The following is a 22,666-nucleotide window of genomic DNA, read 5'->3' as shown; positions in this document are numbered from 1 at the left end:
GCACAGTTTATGAATATGGGCTGGGTGCAAAAGCCCATCAGAGACCCAAATGTATGTACACAAGCACTGAAAAGTTTTTTTTCTTCACAATATGGGACCTTTAAACTGGAATATATCTCTTTTACTCCAATGTTTACGAACATTGCCAATATAAGCAAACTTTTTATGGCCACAAAATACAGAAAATACAATTAAGAACTCTAGTGTCAGTCGTGGTATCAAAAGCTGAGATCAATCAACTAGAGAATGAAAACATATGGGCGGTGTACCCATTTCTTAACCTTTGGATTACGGAGTAGGCCTTTAAACTATAGTTACTTCAGAATGTTGTCAAAGAAGCCAAACCAACAGCTGCCATATGACCTGTCAAGCTTTTTTAGATGTAAAAAAGACTACTGTTCCCATAAGCCAACGGGGCATATGACTGTTGTGAGCGTGCGCCCGACAGGAGCAGATACTGGTGGGAGCTGTCTAATCGCCCATATAACGAAGCAGCCGGCCACGGTTTAGGTTCTCGGTAAGTTCTTAGGATAATACATTTTAATGTTATGGTTGAATGGGCATATATTAGCAATGAAACGGCAATGTTTCCCTTTGACATTTCAACTAGCAGTGTACAGAGTAGAAGCAGCTTGACAGTCGGTGGCCGACTGGCCGTGGATGGACGCTGGTTGAACGGGCCCAGGCAGAACTGCGAGGGGAGACATCAACACTAAGAGAGCAGGGGGGGGGGTATTTTTAGAACACAGTGCAAAACACACACTCTCTAGTTAAGCAATAAACTAGCGACTGGAAATATGACGTATCTCTGTATTCCGTTAGCATACTGGCATGTTTTCCTCCTGGCCTCGCCTGAATATAACCACAATGTTGGGTTAGCTAATGGTAGCTAGCTAGTTCTGTTAGCATGCCGGCTAACAGTGCTGTGTTAGCTAGTCTCGTCCTCTCTCTCTCCCAGATCACACAGGATGATGGCGTGTGTGGGGGGCTATCGTTTTACACTTTGACTTGTTTTACCCTCCTTCATACAGACCACCGACCCGTTGTGGAGCTAAAAAACAACGAATGTGCAAACCCTGCAGAAAGTTCTCGCACGATGGGTGCAGCAGTTGGGAGCACATGACCTGTGCTTGTGTCACCAAGTGTCTAGTTGTTGGGCATCGCAGCAGCAACACGAGTTGTAGCCTCTCTAGATCAAAACACTTGTAGCCAACTAGTGCCAGGTCTAACTCATGTTTACATGGGAAATACTTTTTTCTTCTCTCCTTCTTTCACACTCCAGTCTCAAATTAAGCAATATATATACCGTATATACCATTGCCATTGTGTTGTGTATGTTTTGTCATCCAGATTAATGCCCAGGCGTTGGCTGCCACACCCCAGTTCTCGTTCCACCCGCACACTGTTAGGCCCATGTTTTACCAGACAGACGCCCCTCAACTAGAAAGGTGCGCTCAGAAGAGCACAAATGTCCACTCCAGTCCACACTATGACATTATTACACTTGTAGTATACTATTACACTTATACAATATTACACTGTTATACACTATTAGATAGGGGTGGGGAAACAATTGTTTCTTAGATGGCAGACTATTCTGAATCGATTCACAAATGTCAAATAGATTTTTCTAACGTAATGTTGACGGAACGAAAATAGGCCCGGCCCGGACAGTATATGGAGTGCACATAACAGAAAACTGCTGTAAACTCTGGATTATTCGCTACATTTAACCATCATAGTGAGCTATATCACATGATATTTTCCAGCATTGTTTAACCTCTTAAGCCTGGATCCCTATTTTCAGAAAATTCGCCTAAAATACATACCTAAGTAAATGGAATATTGCTCCACTTCTACAAGGTCCATTTGCATGTTCTTGGTATCTAGGGACATCTATGGACCTCAGTGAATGTATTCCCAGTGTCAGAAATATTGTGTCTATTACTAGGCTTGCTTAAATTGTGATGAAACAAAGGAGAATATTAATTATGATTTTTCTTTGCATCTTTGACAGTGAATAACACCATGCTAAAAATGACCAGACATGAAAAACTGCCACTGATCTCGTTCAGTACCTTCTTGAGATCACGTGTACAAAAAATCTTAAGGAAATTAATAAAGGGAAGATTATTAAACAGAAGGTTTTGTAGCAGGGTGTCCGCGGATCCTTAAAAAGTCTTAAAAGGTCTTAAATTTGTTTATCAATAATTAAGGCCTTAGTTTGTCTTAAAATGTCTTAAATCCATTTTCAGAGGTCTTAAAAATGCCATAGAAAGGAAAGATAAAATGCCATGTCATCTTATGTTTTATTATGAAATCTGGGGGGAAACGGTTAACGGGAGATAAAGTTTGACTTTTCATTGACCGTGTTGTAGAATCACGCAGACCGGAATGGGGCGGAACCAACACAACTCCTTGTGTAATGTGTTGGCCGGGGAACCATTTCAGCAACGGAGTCTAGCTAACGTTAGCAAGGCGAAGCGATAACACTAACGTTACGTTTAGTTTAGTTTAGCATTTGCACTCGTTAATATGGGAAAGTGCCAATTTAACGAGAACTGGCTCGACAATCCACTGTTTGCGCGATGGTTGGTCCCAGTCAAAGACCATTACAAGCCCCGCTGCAACAAAAAAAAGGAGCAGTCGCGTCGCACATGCTGAGCGCTCTGCAAAAACCGCCTGCAAACTACTATTTCGCATTTATTTTCGGCCCCTGCCTCCACACCAGCTGCGCCATCTCAGGTAGGACTATAACATCTGCACCAACAGAAGTCCGGATAACATTCGGCTCCATGCCAAAGCTTGAAGCTGAGGTCTTAACTTGAAAATAATCTATTCACGGATGTAAACAAGGACACGTTTGTGTTTATGTTCGATGAGAGCTTCACCCACTATGTATTTTTTCCTCCCACCCACCCCCTCCTAATGACGTACAGTATCCTCCCATGTATGTTAGGATCTATGGGTAACAGTACTGTATATTTGCATATCGTATATGTCACAAATGTAACGGTACAGTACTATATACCTGTATGTCCCTATGCCATAAATGTCATGCATGTTGAGTATGTCATAAATGTCCTGATAAATTGAAAATGGGGGACCCTGATGTAAACAAGACAAACGTCTTTCTCTGGTCTGCATCCCCTTAACAATTGTGTGTATTGAGCCGTACTGTATTGTACCCATTCTGCAATCTGTTAAACAAAGTATTCATTCATTCAACCAAAACCACAAAAACAAAACAACTGGATGAATGAATGAAAACTTTATTTAACAGATTGTAGAATGGGTACAATACGTGTGTCTTGTTTACATCAGGGTCCCCCATTTTCAATTATAGTGACATGACATTTATGACATACTCAACATACATGACATCATGACATTTATGGCATAGGGACATACATGACATACAGGTATACTATATAGTACTGTAGTGTTACAATTGTGACATATACGATATGCAAATATACAGTACTGTTACCCAGAGATCCTAACAGAAAATATATACATATGATGGGGAGGAGACTGTACATTAGGGGGGGGGGGGGGGGGCTGGAAATGTACGGTGCCCAGTTTCTAATTGCAGCCTCCCGTAGGTGCTCTTTTAGAGCGGTTTTGAATGTGGGCAGGGGTAAAGTGGGTTTTAGGAGTGAGGTTAAGCAGTAGTCTGACCAGTTTGTTTTGTGATGTTTGTAATCTTGTTTTTAGGGCCTTTGAGGTGCTTTGGTACCATGAGGTGCAAGCATAGTCGTAGTACCCTTGAATGAGTGCTCCTGTTAGAGTCTTCAGGGTATTCTTGTTTACCAGAGAGGAGATCCGGCACAAGAATCTTGTTTGTTGGTTGACTTTTTTGATACCCTGGGGAGGGTGGTAATAGTTATGTGTTCTGACAGTGGCTGTTGCACTTGCTGCTTGGCCCCTGGTATATTTTGTATAGCTATATTTGCTATTTATGTTTGGTCACCCCTTTGTTGAAATTCATCCAATCCAGTTACTCCTTTAAGTTCAAGATTTTTAAGTTTCCAAGTTATGTTTTAATAAACATCTTTGGACCAATGTGTACCTAAACTTAAACTAATTGGTGTCGTTTTTGTCATTTTGTTATTGTGAAATTGGTATTAAATTTAATTCTGAGTGGCATTAAAAAGTCTTAAAAAAGCATTAAATCTGACTGGGCTAAACCTGCAGATACCCTGTGTAGATACAGTACTGAATTCTCCCATCCAGACCAATGCTATTTGAAATATTATTATAGAATATAGAATAGCAGGCTTATAAATAATAATAATAATGGCTTGGATTTATATAGCGCTCTTCATGACACCCAGAGCGCTTCAGAGTCCATTATTCGTCCATACACAGTCATACCGGTGGTGGTAAGCTACAATTGCAGCCAGAGCTGCCCTGAGGCAGACTCACGGAAGCGTGGCGAATAATCTTCGCCTACGGCCCCTCCGACCACCACCAACATTCATTCACATGCATACACATTCATACGAGGCAAGTAGGTTAAGTGTCTTGCCCAAGGACACAACGGCAATGGGATGGCATGGCGGACTTTCGCGATCAAAACAACAAAAAAACGAAAACTAAAATCTATCTAACACTTTAACCTAGGGCTGGGCGATATGGCCAAAAACGTTATCGCGATAAAATTATACAATTTTCATATAACTCGATATCGATAATTATCGTCAATATAATTTCTATCAAGTTTAATTAACTTCTTATGCCCGGCGCCGATAGACGGGCTATTAATAGACTTGTTTTGCTGCTGCGAATGTCTCGAGTTGATGTCGTCATCAGTCCGCGCACGTTAGCAGTTAGCCAGAGCAAGTGGTGTATCCCATGACAATGTACTAACTATCACCCTAAAATACTCCGTTCAGCCCCAATACATTGCAACGACGTCCACCGCATACCCCACACTACTCTAACCGTGGCCTCAGAATTCACGCCACACACCCACTCGGCACGTAAACTATAAAATAGCGGCGTGCAAGCTAATTATCCTAGCCAGCCTTGTTTCCAATGTACTAAATATCACCCTAAAATACTCTGTTCCGCCCCAATACATTGCAACGATGTCCACCGCATACCCCACACTACTCTAACCATGGCCTCAGGGAGCGAAATTAAAGCCCGCCAAGCGCCATTTGCGGGCAGATTTTACGTTTGGCGGGTGGGACTGAGAGGTCTGTCAGCCATATGGCGGGCAACGGAATAGTCATGTGAAAACCGATCGAACATGATCCAATTCTTAGCGGAGTTCTCACTCGCTGTCTCAAGCACACAGACATGCAACGCGCTGCTCCTCCCTCCTCCAGCCCCTCCCAACCCCATGTAAACAGAGAGGCTAGAGTCGGGCCGGGCAGTCTGCTGACTGCTCTAACGTTAGCTACCATTACAAAATGACCCAGTCAACTATTCACTTTTAGTTTAATACTGAGGCATTGTCCGTTATCTAGCCGGCTAGCTACTGATGGCTCCCGATATCAACAAATGCTCCAGCAAGTCTAGTAGTGCATAATACCTCCGTTGGATAGGTAGCTACCTAGTACACGTTAGCTCCAGTAGGGTCCAGCTGCAGCGCCGGAGAATCCTTGCTGGAGCTGGAGGCTACTCGAGTATACACACAGACAGTGGAGCTGTTTGCAGATAGCGAGCATTTTGACTTGTTGCGTGGTGGCGATGTCTCGCAGATAATACAACTACAAGTATGATTATATAATATATATATTTTATTAAAAAAAATAAAAAAAAATTTGTTAATTTCGCTCCCTGCGTGGCCTCAGAATTCACGCCACACACCCACTCGGCACGTAAACTATAAAATAGCGGCGTGCAAGCTAATTATCCTAGCCAGCCTTGTTTACTACTGGAGTCCTACCTCTCTACCCAGAGGTGCAGCGCGGGTCTCCTTCGCTATCGGCCATCTCCTTCACTGATTGGTTGTTAGTGCGTGTGCTCATATCCAAGCTTGGAAAATCGATATATCGAAACTTTGCGACCACGTTTCATGTTTATTTCGAGGAAATAATTTATTGCGATGGTTATCGTTATCGTTTTATCGCCCAGCTCTACTTTAACCTATTGGTAAACTAATGTATTGATGATAATATACATTATAACTGCTGTTGTGACATGGTTATGATGTTTATACTTGAATACGTTTGACAAAAAACGCAAATTTTGTTGTGTAGAGAGCTTGATTTATGACGTGATGTCATTTTGGGACCGGCCCCGTCGGGTGGAAGAGGTTAAGTCTGCTGTTTGGGCGCATTACAGATTTAGTTTAGTCCATCATAGATATGGATTAAACAGCACCTTTGTGTGAGAATTGTGCACCACAAGGCATAGAGTACATACATTATTTAACGTTAAATCTGGATAACAGTCCATTACTAGTAGCAGATCTGGGAACGCAAAATCACTGCAACATATTTAGCGTTACACAAAGCAACCTCTGCATTTAGATATTGACAGGGCAAAATCCATAATCAAAGCCTTAATGTTGTTATTTATAGCAAAAGCGAACTATGTAGCCCAATGCAGTCACAGGTAATTTGTCATTTCAGTGGTTAACCTTAACTAATGAAAGTAGTAGTCTGTACTGTGTCTCTGGGACAAACAGTTCATGAGATATGAATGGGGTTGTGGACTTATTTCAAATAATGATTCATAAATGTTTAATGCATAGCTAGATCAACGACAAAGGTTCATTATGACATGTCCATGTTGTAAACAGGCCAGAGAGCTCTGAGCAGCGAACCTGTTAGCCCCTTCCGTGACTGCGATTAAGCCAGGGGCTTTTGAATACGCAGCCACTCGCAGCTCCATAGCAGCCAGGCTAATTTGGACCACCAAACACTGCTTAAAAGCTCGGGGTGGGTCCGAAATATATCGGATATAAATTTCAAAGGTACCCAGTAGGGATGCACCGAAATTTCGGCCACCGAAAGTTTTCGGGCGAAAATGGCCAAAAATGGCCTTTCGGCTTTCGGCCGAAATAGTTTTTTCACCGAAAATATATCACCGAAACAACCTGTAACCTAACGCGTGTTGTTGTGATGATGTCATCAAAACGCGGATTCAGTCATTACATGCGCGCTGTGAGCTCTTCAGTCCTCCTCTTGGGACTCGGGAGTCGCGCTGTTTCTATGTAAACTACGCGCGCAACGAGTCCAATAAATGCGTCTTTAACATGCTTTATCCTTATTTACTATATGCCCGTCGCGGTTAATCACTGAGTGATCTAATATGCATATTATTCAGAGCGAGAGGGGGAGGGATTGTGTTTCTCACATTGACGCTGTCTGTCGCGCGTCTACTGTGCCAAAGTCGAGAGAGCGCGCTCATCTGGGGACTAGAAAGGTGCGCTCAGTAGAGCACAGATGTCCGCCTCTCTCTCTCTCTATCTCTCTCTGATTGATTGATTGAAAACTTTATTAACAGATTGCAGAATGGGTACAATACAGTACAGCTCAATACACACAATTGTTAAGGGGATGCAGACCAGAGAAAGACTTTCGTCTTGTTTACATCAGGGTCCCCCATTTTCAATTAATCAGGACATATATGACATACAGATAGACAGTACTGCTACATCTATACATTTATGACATACCAGATTTGCAAATACAGTACTGTTTGTGATACAAAAAGACCCATAATAGTGATTATTTATTATTTAAGTTAAGTTTTGCCATAATCATATATTTTTCCATAATCAGATAGCTGAACAACATTGGTAAAAAAAAATCTATTCTATCATTTTCGGCCTTTCGGCATTCGGTTTTCGGCCAACTGTTTCCTATTTTCGGTATCGGTTTCGGCCAAGAATTTCCCATTCGGTGCATCCCTAGTACCCAGGGTTTCACACACACATACGGCAGGGTACGGCTAATAAACATTTTAAATCATTTTTATAAAACGAGTGGTACTCACAGAGCGAGCCTTGGCAAAATGGCTTCTTCTTCTACTGCTTTTGTGACATGCCTGGTGCGTCCAGCAATCACTGCGCTCTCTGTGAGTACCACTCGTTTTATAAAAATGATTTAAAATGTTTATTAGCAACTCCGAGCTTTCAAACCCTGCCGTATGTGTGTGTGAAACCCTAATTGAACGCTGGGTACCTTTTGAAATTTATATCTGATATATTTCGGACCCACCCCGAGCTTTTAAGCAGTGCTTGGAGGTCCAAATTAGCCTGGCTACTAGGGCTGGGCGATATGGCCTAAATATGATATCACGATATTTTCTGACCTTTCGGCGATACACGATACGCATCACGATGTTTTTCTTTTTTTCCCCAAACAATTCATTATGAGGCTTACCAAGACAGTATTTGAGTTTGCAAGCTAACATTAAAGACAAAATAAAATACCCATGCATTTAGCATTTTTATATTATATATTAGATTTAGATTATTGGATTATTAGATTATATATTGCATATATTTAGCAATGAGATATTATATGATTTAGATATGAAATATGATGAATTGAAAATGGGGGACCCTGATGTAAACAAGACGAAAGTCTTTCGCTGGTCTGCATCCCCTTAACAATTGTATGTATTGAGCTGTACTGTACCCATTCTGCAATATGTTAATAAAGTTTTAAATCAATCAATCAATAGGATTTTAGCATTTTTATGAAACTACTGTATATTTGTATGTCTCTAAATGTTTTGATGAATTGAAAATGGAGGACCCTTATGTAAAAAAGCCGAAAGTCTTTTTCTGGTCTTCATCCTCCAGTCAGTCCACTGTTGTTGTATTGAGCTGTACTGTATTGTACCCATTCTGCAATCGTTAATAACGTTCATTCATTCAATCATTCAGCCGGCAACACAATAATTTTGATTGACAGTCGAGTCTGCCAATTACGTCACACCGCTTGTACCCGCCCTGCTGTTCTTAGCACCAATCGGCAAGCAGCGCTATTCTTTTTTTACTTCCTGAATGCCCTCCTTGATTTTAACGAGAGCTCAGCTCAACGACAACAACAACAGCTCACCGCAGCCGACGAGTGATTACTAGCGCACCGCAGCATGACAACGAGGCATAATGATTTTACTGCAACGCATGTTATAATAAAAGCCTTTCAATACATCCGTCTGATTGAAAACTTTATTAACAGACCGCAGAATGGGCACGCACAACTCGGCACGGACTGAGATATGAACAGTTACGCTTGCTATCTATGTCGTCATCGGACGTTGCTATGTTTGGGTAAATACGCTGATGTGTAACTATATAACGTGTAACTATATAATGTTGATGCCACAAAACGAATGCCTTTGTTAATCATAACAAGTACTAACTTTGATGCAGTAGTGTGTGTGTGGGAGCGGCGTTGTTCAAAAGTTTGAACGGGGTGGACCAGATTGACGCGACACAATCCTCTTGGGCAAAACATCACGATATCCACGATACGTTAAAAAAGTGTATCGTTAATGAACTGTACCCGATATTTATATAATATCGTCATATCGCCCAGCCCTACTGGCTACTATGGAGTTGCGAGTGACTGCGTATTCAAAAGCCCCTGGCTTGCACATTGCAGTCACGGAAGGGGCTACGAACCTGTGTAGTATCGGGGGACCCTGATGTAAACAAGACTAGGGATGCCCCGATCACGTTTTTTGCCACCGATACCAATCGTCTATGAGCCATATCGGCCGATACACTGCCGATACCGATTGTTTTTGGTTTTATAAATTTTGTATTTTTAAAAAAATATATAATATATGGGCGGCTGGGTGGCGCAGTGGGCAAGGCACTCGCCACTAACGCAGGAGAGGCTGGTATCGAGCCCAGCTCTTGGCGTTGCTACCGGCTTGGCCGGCCGTCATACTAACACAATTGGCAGTGTTAGAGGGTGGGAAAGCCGGTGGGTGGGGATTGGACGTTGTGGACAGCGACTCCTACAGGTCGGTTGGGTGACGCCGGTACAACAGAAACAGGAAGTATTGGGGGCAGCGTGAGCCTCCCACGCGTTACTCCTCGCCACTGAGAGTTCAAGCTGTTGCAGTGAAAAGATGCGACAGGCTGCCTCCTTGTGTACCGGAGGGGACACGTGATGCAAGGCTTCTATCCTCACTACAGCCGACCAGTGGGAGGCATAGTCTAGCAACGTTCAAGACGGGAGGGAAGAATTGGAAATAAGAAATTGGGATGGGAGAAAAAGGAGAATTAGGAGAAAAAGGGAGAAAAAGTGGATAAAAAAAATTATATAATATTTATATATATTTTTCTTATAAAATATATATATTATATAATTATACTTGTAGTTGTATTATCTGCGAGACATCGCCACCACGCAACAAGTCAAAATGCTCGCTATCTGCAAACAGCTGCTCCACTGTCTGTGTGCATACTCTGCTTTGGTCAAATCACATTCAACGAATGTCAATTATGTTATAAGACATTGATATCAGGAGCTATCTGTAGCTACTGCTAGCCGGCTAGATGACGTTAGACAACGCCTCATGTATTAAACTAAAGTGAACTATTTAGTTTACTGGGTCATTTCGTTTAAACAGTGAGCTAATGTGAGCTAACGTTAGCTACCTAGCTAACGGAGGTCTCATGCACTCGACTATTGCCGGAGCATTTGTTGATATCAGGAGCTATCAGTAGCTAGCCAGTAGCCAGCTAGATAACGTTAGACAATGCCTCATGTATTAAACTAAAAGTGAATAGTTGACTGGGTAATTTTGTTTAAACAGTAACGTTAGCTAGGTAGCTAACGTTAGCTCACGGATGTCTCATGCACTAGACTAGACTATTGCCGGAGCTTGTTGACATGACTGGTCTGGGAGGGGGAGGGGGAGGGGCAGTGCGCTGCAGCAGCAGCTGTGTGCCTGAGAGAGAAGTCAGCGAGTGAGAACTCCGCTGAGAATTGGATCATGTTTTCCGCGCGTGTCTTCGATCGGTTTTCACAATCTGCGAAAATGAAGCATTATCGGAATTCACCGATCTCATATTTATACTGAATATCGGCCGATACCGATCGCTGGCCGATCGATCGGGGCATCCCTAAACAAGACGAAAGTCTTTCTCTGGTCTGCATCACCTTAACAATTGTGTGTATTGAGCTGTACTGTATTGTACCCATTCTGCAATCTGTTAATCAAATGTTCAATCAATCGCCATTTTGTGTTCAAAAGGTGTAGCTTTATACTGAATATCTATTTGAATGGACGATGATGGGAATTCATTCCAATAAAATACTTCCAGATTCCATGCTGTCGGCCTGCTGTCGGCCTATGTGCCAAGTTTCATCCACCACAGCCGTGTAGTTGGTGAGATGAGCTCCGGATAGACACACTGACACACAGACTTCTGTTTCAGTTTATTTTAAAAGGACGGTACACATTAATCAACATGACTGTAAATGTGCCAGTTTTAGCCAGCTGGCTAATTCACAACTGTAGTCCTTTTGGCAAGATGTTATAAAACCACATGCACCTGTTGGTTGAATCTCGCTTTCGGAGTCCCATGACATCTTTCTTTCTTTGAGTTTGTTGAAAAACTTCAGATAATAGTTAAAAACGTGAAAAGAAAAGAAAAAGGAGGATAGGTGTGGAGCTCCACAAACCACACCTGCCTGTGTGTTGTGTTTGCATTGTGTGCAAAGTTTAAAAGTGTGTGTTCTCCCCCTCTCTCCCCAGTGTGTGTTGCTGGGTGATTCAGAATGGGGGAGCAGCAGCCCAAGCCAATGTGGGAGCAGATAGGATCCAGCTTTGTGCAACACTACTACCACCTGTTTGACAACGACCGAACACAGCTCGGAGCAATATATGTGAGTGTGGCAGAGCCAGACAAGTAGACAATTTCAGATTCTGATTATTTTATCGTCACAGCTTTTTAAAATGTAAATACATTCAGAAAAAACTTATTTCACTGTATACTTGTATGGAGTGACAAATAAACTCTTGACTTGACTTGACTTGATGTGCTTGTTTCCCCATCTCCTCAACTATAGTAGATTTGTAAACAACAATACATAACAATCTATACAATACAAGGTCATTTTTTTAATAAAATTCTTTAAAAATATATTTTTATACTAAGCCTTTTGGTGAAAGAGTAACATAAAGGAAACTTTAAATCTGTTAAATCCAGCACATTTTGTTCCTAATAACCACCATGTTGCTTTAAAAAAAATAAAAATAAAAACTTTTGTCAAGTGTTGCTGGTTCATTGTTTGACTAAACAAATCGTCCCTCTGGGTTTTTGAGGCTGATAATAATCTCATACAAAATTGTCTGATTCTAATACCGACTATTCAGCGACGCAGATCCAACCCCTCTTAAACTGTATGCTGAAAAGTTTTAGAATATTACCAGTTTGTATGAACGTTAATTTAGCTATTTGAAATAGAATAGAATAGAAATACTTTATTTGTATCCAGAGGGAAATTCAGCACTACAGATCGCTCACAGTAAACAGTAAACATTTAGGTAGTCAAAAACAAAAGTCACGAATAAGAATAAAGAATAAAATACGGTCCGGGATATACATTCTGATATGTATATACATTCTAAATATACAGCCAAAAATATACAGTAAAATGTACAGTAAGTGTAAAATTTAAAAGTAAAAGTCCAGGAAGATTATGCTAGATTGTACTGTACCCGGTGCTCAGTGATGCAGTGAGGCACAGTGATGCGTTATAAAGGTGAGAGGGGTTGTCCATGATGGCGTGGAGCTTAGCAAGGCTCCTCCTCTCTGACACCACCGCAAGAGTCCAGCTCCACCCCAACCGCGTTACTGACCTTCCTGACCAGCTTTTCCAGCCTGTTTGCGTCCCCCGCTCTCAGTCCGCTGCCCCAGCAGGTCACAGCGTACACGAAGGCGCCCTGAAACTGACCATAAGCAGGTCTTTGCAGATTTTCACACTCACTAGCCAATGAGATTGCTCACAGTGTGCATGCGCTTGACACACAGACCACATAGTTCAGAGTGACGGATCAAACATCGCAATTCAACATGACAGAATAAGATTCATATTACTGTTGTTGAATGTATCGGAATGAATCAGTGAAAACAAGTTAACATAAATGATGGACAGATGGATAACGGTTTGCTGGTTAGCCGGCCAGCTATCTAATGTTACAGGTGGTAGCTGGCCAGAGCTAACATTAGCCCTGTGCTTGGTAAGTTCACGTTTAGCCACCCAATTGAAAGTAAATACAGAACCAAACGCAAATAATCATGTAGTGTAATTAAATGGACTGCATTTATATAGCGCTTTTATCCAAAGTGCTTTACAACTTACACCTCACATTCACCCATTCACTCACACACCAACAGCGGAGGCAACCATGCAAGGTGCCAACCTGCTCATCAGAAGCATTTAGGGGTTACATATAGGGGTGTAACGATTCGACCTCACAACGATTCGATTAGATTACGATTCTTCAGGCAACGATTCAATGCATCATGAAATCTCTTTTTTTTTTTTTTTTTTTTTTAATTTTTTTTATTATTGCAAAACAAAACTCATTAAAAGTCAGTACTCAACACACAATGTATAATGAAACTTTCAGTAAAGGTGGCTAAAATATATGCAAGTACAGAAACAGGATAAAACAAAAATAGTCAATAATAACATTTTAACCGTATACCGTGTATATCCAGCGAAGTTACAATTATATAAATGTTAGTATATAATATACCCCGAATACCTATTTTCTAAAACCCTACACACATATGCTCCAGCTCAAATCCCCCCCTCCCGGACCCCCTCTTGGATAGTACCTCCATTATCCCTCACTCCTAACCAGACACTACCATTATAAGCTAGCTTTTATTCTCTCCACCACTTCTAACCACATTAACATTTTGGATTCATTGAGCCCTAGAATTCTTGCTGTTGATATTTCTTGATATATCACATCAAGATATGTAAGAAACCACACTTTCCGGCACATTTTTTCCGGTTGAAACCAACGTGATGCAATCAGTTTTTTAGCTACTGTGATACCCGATAAAACCAATCTTTTTAGTTGTGGGTTCACTGCAAACTCAAAAACATCATTCAATAGCAATACCGCGGGGTGTACAGGTATATTCCAAAATACGAGTATTGATAATTGTTGGGACACATCTTCCCAGAATGCCTTAACTGGTGGGCAGTCCCAATACATGTGCATAAATGTTAATCATGAAATCTCTTCATTTGACCACGACGATTAGATTAGATTAATTTTTGATTAATTTTCTATCAGTTAATTCCCCCCAAAAATTTGAATACATAAATGTGGCTGGGGGAACTGATTCACTCAGCATGAATGGACTATAGGTCAATAAAAACAATACACAAAAAAAAAGAAATATATATATATATATTTTTTTAATTTAGATTATAATCGATTCTAACATATTCTAACCGGGAGGGGCCAGAATCTTCTGATTACCAGATGACCGCTCTACCTCCTGAGCCACTGTCCCAGTGTGTTGGGCAGTAACTTCGTAACGCCAGGGTTTCCCATTAATTACCTAGACTGCGGCCCGCCACAGTTGTATAATGAACCAAAAAAAGATTTTTATTTTTTATTGTATTTTTTTTTAAATATAAAGTTTGCCAATAGGGATGTATCAGTAGTATTGGCAGTGGTAGTAGTCGTAATAGTAATCCACTATATATATTTTTTTTTTTCAAAAAAATAAACCAGTTCAACACAGGTAACCACTTTTGCTTAATTTCTTTGATGGCTCAAATGTATGCTCTCTAGTAGTCCAGTGGTTCCCAATCCTCTCCTCGAAGCACCCCAGCCGTTCCATGTATTTGTTAAATTCCACCACCAGCACACCTGAGTCAACTAAAGGGCTAGTTAAGTTGAATGAGGTGTGCTGGTGGTGGAATTTAACAAATGCATTGAACGGCTGGGGTGCTTCGGGGAGAGGATTGGGAAGCACTAGTCTAGCCGATTTTGTGTTTTGAGCACAAAGTTCATCATAGATCTAGCCTCTTTATTTTGCTCTCAAAGTGCACCAGATTGATGCATTTAACTTTAAAATGGACCCCCCTAGAGGGTCGGAGGTTCACCCCCCATAGTCTCTGAAAATCCTGTGGGAAACGCGTAAAGTAAGGGCTTTACAATTTCCAAATTAGTAGTCTAATTATATTACAGTTACTAATCCAAGTAACACTGTTACTGTGTTACATCATTGTCAGAATGCAATGTGTTTTTTTTGTACGCCTATAACATTAGATTACGTTTATATGCGGCAATTGGCAGATGACATGTGGGCGCGAGCAGGTCAGAGCGAGATCACGTCGGCTACTAGCCAAAAAGCAGCAGGAAGATGTGTAACGTTACATGTTCAATAGCTGTACGTTGTAAACTATGTGGGGGGAGCAAAGAGTTCATTTGAATCATCTGACAATATGAAACTTGACGGAGTTGACGCATAAAATGCAAACAACAAAAACTGGGTCTAAGATCAGGGCAAACAGAAGGTCTGAAGAAGCTTGTCGCTGGGTATATTCTATATAGGAGATGTTACCTATTCACAAAGAACAATGTCAAGCTGCCAACAGAGAGAGATGTTTGCTGGCTACTTCGAGAGATGCTATGAGTTTATGGAAGCTAATTTGAAGGCCACACTTGAGGTAGACTTTGTTTCCACCGCAGCTGACATCTGGACAGCTAACAAGACAGAAGCTAAACAGGTTGTACATTACTTTTTTGATACATTTTGATTACTTTTTAAAGGAGTAATCAGTAAGAAGTAACTAATTACACTTCCTGAGTAACTTGCCCAACACTGGTCTCCCCACTGCCGCCTCTAATTAGGTAGTTAGGATCTGCATCTGTGCACACTCATCGTGTCAGGAAGCTAACGTGAAGCTAAAATGGCAAAAATACAATTTAAAAAAAACCCAAGTACGAAGACTGAGGGCGGGATCCACAAAGAATGGATTGCACGGTGCTAATTGCACCCTTACTTACAATTCATTATGAATTGAAAATGGGGGTCCCTGATGTAAACAAGACGAAAGTCTTTCTCTGGTCTGCATCCCCTTAACAATTGTGTGTATTGAGCCGTACTGTATTGTGCCCATTCTGCAATCTGTTAATAAAATGTTCGATCAATCAATCACCTGCGCGGTGATTGATTGATTGAAAATTAGCACTGTGCAATCCATTCTTTGTGGATCCCGCCCTAAGCTACAGCCAGGACATTCATAGAGGATGGCTCAATCTGGCTCAATTGGCAGAGTCAGCGGGAGGGAAGCCGGTGGGGTGGTATTCTGGTCGTTGTAAACAGCGACTCCTACAGGTCGGTCAGGGCGCCTGTTCAGCAGGGAAAAGATCTGGGGGAGGTAGTGTGATCCTCCCACGCGTTACACTCCCCCGGTGAGAGTCCTCGCTGTCAGGTGAAAAGAAGCGGCTGGCTGACTCCACATGTATCGGAGGAGACATGTGCTAGTCTTCAACCCTCCCTAGGCCGGCAAGTGGGGGGAAAATGCACGCAACGACCAGGATGGGAATTGGCATAACGACTAAATTGGGATGCGAGAAAAACACAGAAAATAGGGGGGAGAAAACATTTATAATATTTTTTTTAAATACCCGGTCCCGTGAACACATCACTCCTGTCCTCCACTCTCTCCACTGACTCCCGATCAAGTAACGCATCAACTTCAAAACATTACTCCTCACCTTCAAAGCCCTCCATAGCCTGCCCCCCCCCCTACCTGACTGATCTCCTTCTTCCTTACCGCCCCACCCGTTCCCTCCGGTCCTCGACCACTGGCAGTGTTAATTTTGTTGACTAAATTGATGACGAACGATATTCGTCAAGAAGGTTTTTTTCTTGACGACAACGAGACGTGACGTCATGTTATTGAATACCATGTGACGCTAACGAGACTAAATAATTTATTAAATATCGTTAACCACAACTGAGGACACAAATGTAATTTACAAAAACCAGGACGAAATTTCTCTTCATGTATGTTGATATTGTTGACTAAAACAAGACGAGACAAAATAATTATAACTTTTCTTAATGCCATCGTCCCGAGTTGAGCAGTGTGACGGGGAGCTATGTTGTTAGCATTAGCTGAAGAGCTATTTGAAAAGCTAGTTTTAGCTTTAACGTTACCTTGGCTAAAGTTGGGACTATTCATAATCCAGCTGCAGACCTGCAAGCAAAGTACAGCAAGTTGGCAAAGGAGTATTCCAAGGTAAATAACTTTTTCACCAGTAACGTTACATTGTTTGTATTTCCATCTAGCTCGCGTTAACTAGTGGCTAACCTAGCTCACGCTAATGTGGCTAACTGATCGACCTCTCGCACACAATTAATGACATAATGCAGACAGCCATACCGGTGACAATGTTTAGCTTTTAGTGCCAAATGATACGAGTCTGAGGCGGAGTCTCAAAAGAGAATGTTGAATATTTATTTTGCATTAAAAATCACAACAGAGCCTCTGCTACTAGCTAACCTAAACGGAGCAGCCTGGATAGGAAGTGCGCAACAATGTGTAACATCCGTGCGGAACCAATGTACCAACAACCATTTCGTGGGTGAACTCATTGAGCTTAGTTGTCAATTAATGATACTAATACTAATCTATACAATCACCTGTTGTTGAATAAATACCATTACTTTCTAGTTATTACTAAAAAACTGTATATATAAAACAGTAGCTGTAAAAAAGAAAAGAAAAAAAAGTTTTATAATTTATATAATATAACTTTTCTTTTCTTTTTTTATGTATGCACTGGTATCGGATCAGTATAACCAGACCTAGACCACCTCTAACTCTAATCCCAGACCTAGACCACCTCTAACTTTAACCCCTAAGTTAGGGTTGTGACTTAGAGGTGGTCTAGGTCCGGATAGGGGTTAAGAGTTGGTCTAGTCCTTTACATCCATCTATCTAAATAATAATAATAAATTATAATGAATGCTTAACTACCCCTAGGTTACCTTAACCAGACCTAGACCACCTCTAACTCTAACCACTAACCAGACCTATTCCATGTGGCACTTTAACACTGACCTCAGAATGTGATTTTATATAATGTTTTATGCAAGCAGATTGCAATCAGTGTGTACTAGTACTACTGTGTGTTCTGTTTACTTAGTTTACAGTATCCTGTTATAGAATAAACCGCTGCCAGACACAGCAGAGAGAGAGAGGACAGACATGACAGAGAGGACAGACACAGCAGAGAGAGGACAGACATGGCAGAGAGAAAGGAAAGACGCAGCAAACAGAAGACAGACAGAGTTCAGCGTCGTCTCTCTGGTCAGAAACAACGTCACCACATGCGTAATGCTCTCTTTGATGCATACATTGGACCATGTCTACACCAACGTATACTGTAGGAGCAACAATACATTGGACCATGTCTACACCAACATATACTGTAGGAGCAACAATACATTGGACCATGTCTACACCAACATACTGTAGGAGCAACAATACATTGGACCATGTCTACACCAACATATATACTTCCTGTGTATCACTTCTGCCGCCCACTCAGATTCCCCTAGGTTAAAAAATAAATACGCAATTTAAATCAGAAAATTTTCCATGTTGACTATTTCTGACTTCTGACAAGTTTTTTTCCATTAACACTTTCAGTGCCGGCCGTGTTTTCCTTTTTACCCCGTTGAATGCCACCATCCACGGCCAATGTTAACGTTAATATCGCCTAATCTATGTTTTAAATTATGGCTATGTGTCTAATCTGCCCGTCGCTTATCAAAGACTAATTTTCCAGTCAACATTGGCAAGGCCGATTGTATTTTTATCGCTTCATTTCCGCTTGATAGCATTTTGAAAATCACCAGTTTTCCGGGGAAAAACAACCCATGCCTATGATGATCTCCTTTTACTGGAATATTCCAGAACGTTGTCATTTGTCGGCCTATTTATGAATCGTTTTCAAATAAACGCTAGATGATCGATATCACATAGCACATAAACGCTTATATATCTGTGAAAACGAGTCTGATTATCCTAACACTGATAACATAGATTCCTTACCTGAGGTCAGATGGTATCCAAATGGTTTATTCCAATTTCCGATCGCCATTCGAAAAAATCGATAAATGTATTGATCCATCGTGTGTACAGTATAACACATGATCTGCGCGGCTCAGAGGCTCCAGAATGAACTCTGGTAGACCCCGGCTGCATCAGTGAGAAGTAAAATGTGGAGTCAGAAATCCGTTCTCCCATTCACTTTCATTGAGTCCATTCCAAAAGGGTGATTTACCATCTGGGAGACGTTAGGGGGCGCTTTTTTCACATCTGAGCGCCGACGGTCCCTGGATCTCCAACGGTAGGCTCGCTTGATGCAATATGATTTCAGATCACTAATAAAAATAAAAAAATAAAAACACCCGAGAATACTCGTGACCGTGGCATTCAACGGTCGGGGCGTAAACCAGAGAAAAGCCGTGAGTGTCATACAAAGTGTTAACTAAAAATAGACAAAAATGTCATCCGTTTTCGTCAACTAAATCTAGACTAAAACAAAAAAGACAAAATTGAGACAAAAACTGACTAAGACTAAAATGCTCAGACATTTAGTTGACTAAAACCAACTGACTAAACGAAAAATAAATGATGACTAAATATGATAAACGAAAAAGGAGCACTTGACACATGACTAAGACTAAAACTAAAATAGCTGCCAAAATTAACACTGTCGACCAGTAGGAGTCGCTGTTTACAACGACCAGGATACATACCCCACCGGCTTCCCACCCGCTAACACTGCCAATTGTGTTAGTAGGGACGACTGACCAAGCCGGAGGTACCACCGACAGCTGGATTTGAACCCAGGGTCTCTGCGGTGGTAGGCGAACGCTTTGTCCGCTGTGCTACCCAGCCGCCCCCGGGACCGGGTATTTGTGAGGAGGCGGGCGACAATATTTGACCATCTGCAGTTTATGGAGGGAGCGGGAGGTGATGCCAGTGAGGAGGGAGTTGCAATAGTCGATGTGGGAGGAGATGAAGGCGTGTATGAGGGATTCAGCAGCAGGGGGGGAGAGGCAGTGTCTAATTTTGGCGATGTTGCGGACATGGGGGTCGAATGAGAGGGTGGGGTCGAGGATGACACCGAGGTTGCGGACTAGGGGGAAAGGGGTGATGGTAAATGTGTCCTTTAAATACAGCCAACGGTTTTTCAACAAAGTCTTATCAACCATGTTTGGACAAGAGCTTTATGTCAGCAGCTTGGTGGTGCTGAAGATTTCATTTAGGGTAGATAAACAATGGTTTTGCCATTGTTATATACTTCAAAGCATGTTGAGCCTTTGGCATGCGCACTTTTGTGTGCCCCTTGTTGACAACTAAATAGAATATTGGATGTTATAAAAATTTATTGTATCGTCTCTGGCTGAAACCAGTCCAAGCGGACAGAATATTTACAAATGCAAACTATTGTAATGATGTCTGTACCCTGTTTCAACCCATGTGATTTAAAAAGCCAACATACAAAATCCAAGTCATACATTACCACCAGTACCACTCACTCATTGAGTTTGAAAGGTCCCTGTACCCTTTCCCCTACCCTCCCCAGAGGGAAGCTGGTTTAATAATGGCTTGAATAATCTGTGGTTTTGAAGAGAAAAGAGGTGAGAAGTATTTAAGAGACCTTTTTCAAATTCATCAACATCTGTCTCTCTCCCTCTCCAGATCGATGCGTCATGCCTTACGTGGGAGGGACAGCAGTTCCAGGGAAAAGCAGCAATTGTGGAAAAACTCTCTGTGAGTATGTGTTGTACACTAATGACTAAGGGAATTGATGAGTAATTGGATGATGCACACACGCATCAAAGCGGAACACCACCATTGCTGGGATTAAAAGTGGAGAACAAAGAAATAAAGAAGTGCATGCAGTTACCCGAGTGTCGTGGTACTGTAGTGATCTGAATGCCGGAACCCTTGCTCGCTCCACTACATTTTCTAGGCCCCATTTACAGCGCAGAAACCTTCCTCTGGAACTAGGGACTTGTTCAGGAACTCTGTGCTCTTGCAGGAACATTAGGGGGCGGGGTGCTTGTGCTGAGTAATTCATTCAAAATAAAATTTCAACTGACAATTTCAAGAATTTGCATTTTCTTTTTGCTAATTGAGCTATGCATTTATTTATTTTTTCAATTGAATTGCTTGAATTGAACTAAACAAGTGAAATGTTTGCACCTCAAGTATTTAAAGTGCCACTTGCAGTTTAAACCCTACTCTTCAATTATGGGTAGTTTACATCATTGGTATCTAATTTCATTATTTATTTTTTTCCATTTGACGCCGGAAATTCCACTCAAAGGGTTAAAAATGTCCACGCTCGAATAACATGTATGGAGCCAATCAAAAAGCTTATCAGACGCTATCAGTGCCGTGATGTCACTGCAGGTAACTTTCCCCTACTTCTGATCCATTACAATGGAGTTTAACGAGTGCAGAAAGCTATTTCCTTGATCCAAATGGACGCCTTACAAGACGAAAATGGGTTTAATCGTTGGAGAGACTTTGATGGACCAGCTACAACTGGTTGAAACAAGGTAGTTATAAGGTTTTTAATGTCGTAAAAAAAGAACTACATGTACCACTAGGCAGCCTGTTGTTCAGTACAGCAGCGCTACTGGTCTGTGGGCTGTCGCGGGCCATAGTACCAAGCTGGCTATATGGCTCTGGCTAACGTTAAGTTACGTTACCCCGCTAACGTTAGCATTATGTTAGCATTACCTGTGGGGCAAAGCACTGCACACATCATGCCGGCTAGCAAGCTACACGTCACGGCATGTTGATATGATAGTAGCCCCTTTCATGACTGATGCACTCGGTTACGAAAGGGGCTACCACGATAGCTAACTAACGTTAACGTTACAAGCTCAAACACCTTATAACTACTACTACTGCTGTTGTGTCCATAAGTTCCCTGGCAGAATACTTTGTTTGTGAGGACAAAGGTATACAAAGAGGAGAGAACCATTTTAAAATCGGGGCATGTTAGGAGTTTCGAGAATGCTGGCTAGCTAGCTAGCTACTAACGATATATACACAATATGTACAACGACACAATGATTTACATTATTACAAATATGGTAACGTGGTTGTGGCTTTTACAAATAGTGGTTAGCTTTAGAGATAAATGGCTATGATCACGGAGCAATAGTGTTAGGTGAAACGGATACTAGATCCTCGGCTAGTAGTAGCAAGAAGGCTTCCTGCCACTACCTGCCTGTGATTCTCAGGCCCCTGCTGCCCTGATACCTGCTGTGACGTCATCATTAAGATGACACGCGCACGTTATGAACCATGGATTAAAATATCCACGTGGTGGTTGTGGTTGTGTTGACAAAATGTTTGATAAAAACGCTAAAACTGGGTCAATTTCGATAATTTCTTTCCCCCTCTTCATGAACGTCACCGTTGGCCTAGTCCAGGGCTATTCAACTAAATTGTTCAGGGGGCCACATTGTCAGAAACCCAAGGGGGGGCCAGGGGCCGGACTGCCACGGCGCCTCCCTGTGCTATGAATATAATATACACTTGACACAACACGCAACCACATTTTCACAACTTTTATTTAAAGGGGAACTATTTTACTATTTCTTTCACTATTTGGGCACTTTTACACAATTCCTGTGGGTTTATGGAAC

The 22,666-nt window shown here is 41.7% G+C and overlaps 1 protein-coding gene across 1 annotated transcript in view; it reads left to right on the top strand.

Moving 5' to 3' along the window:
* Nucleotides 1-419: 419 nt before the first annotated feature.
* nutf2 (nuclear transport factor 2) overlaps nt 420-22,666 on the top strand; it is a 36,015-nt gene continuing 13,768 nt past the window's right edge. Inside the window, exons 1-3 of the mRNA XM_084316813.1 lie at nt 420-517; nt 11,689-11,819; nt 20,700-20,771. Coding sequence (XP_084172939.1) covers nt 11,712-11,819; nt 20,700-20,771 — 180 coding nt within the window. The 5' untranslated portion in view covers nt 420-517; nt 11,689-11,711. The remainder of the gene's footprint in view (nt 518-11,688; nt 11,820-20,699; nt 20,772-22,666) is intronic.

The sequence above is a fragment of the Notolepis coatsorum genome, assembly GCF_963971535.1.
Source record: "Notolepis coatsorum genome assembly, chromosome: 6".
NCBI classification, from domain to species: Eukaryota; Metazoa; Chordata; class Actinopteri; order Aulopiformes; family Paralepididae; genus Notolepis; species Notolepis coatsorum.
This window is presented reverse-complemented; position numbering and strand designations above follow the sequence as displayed.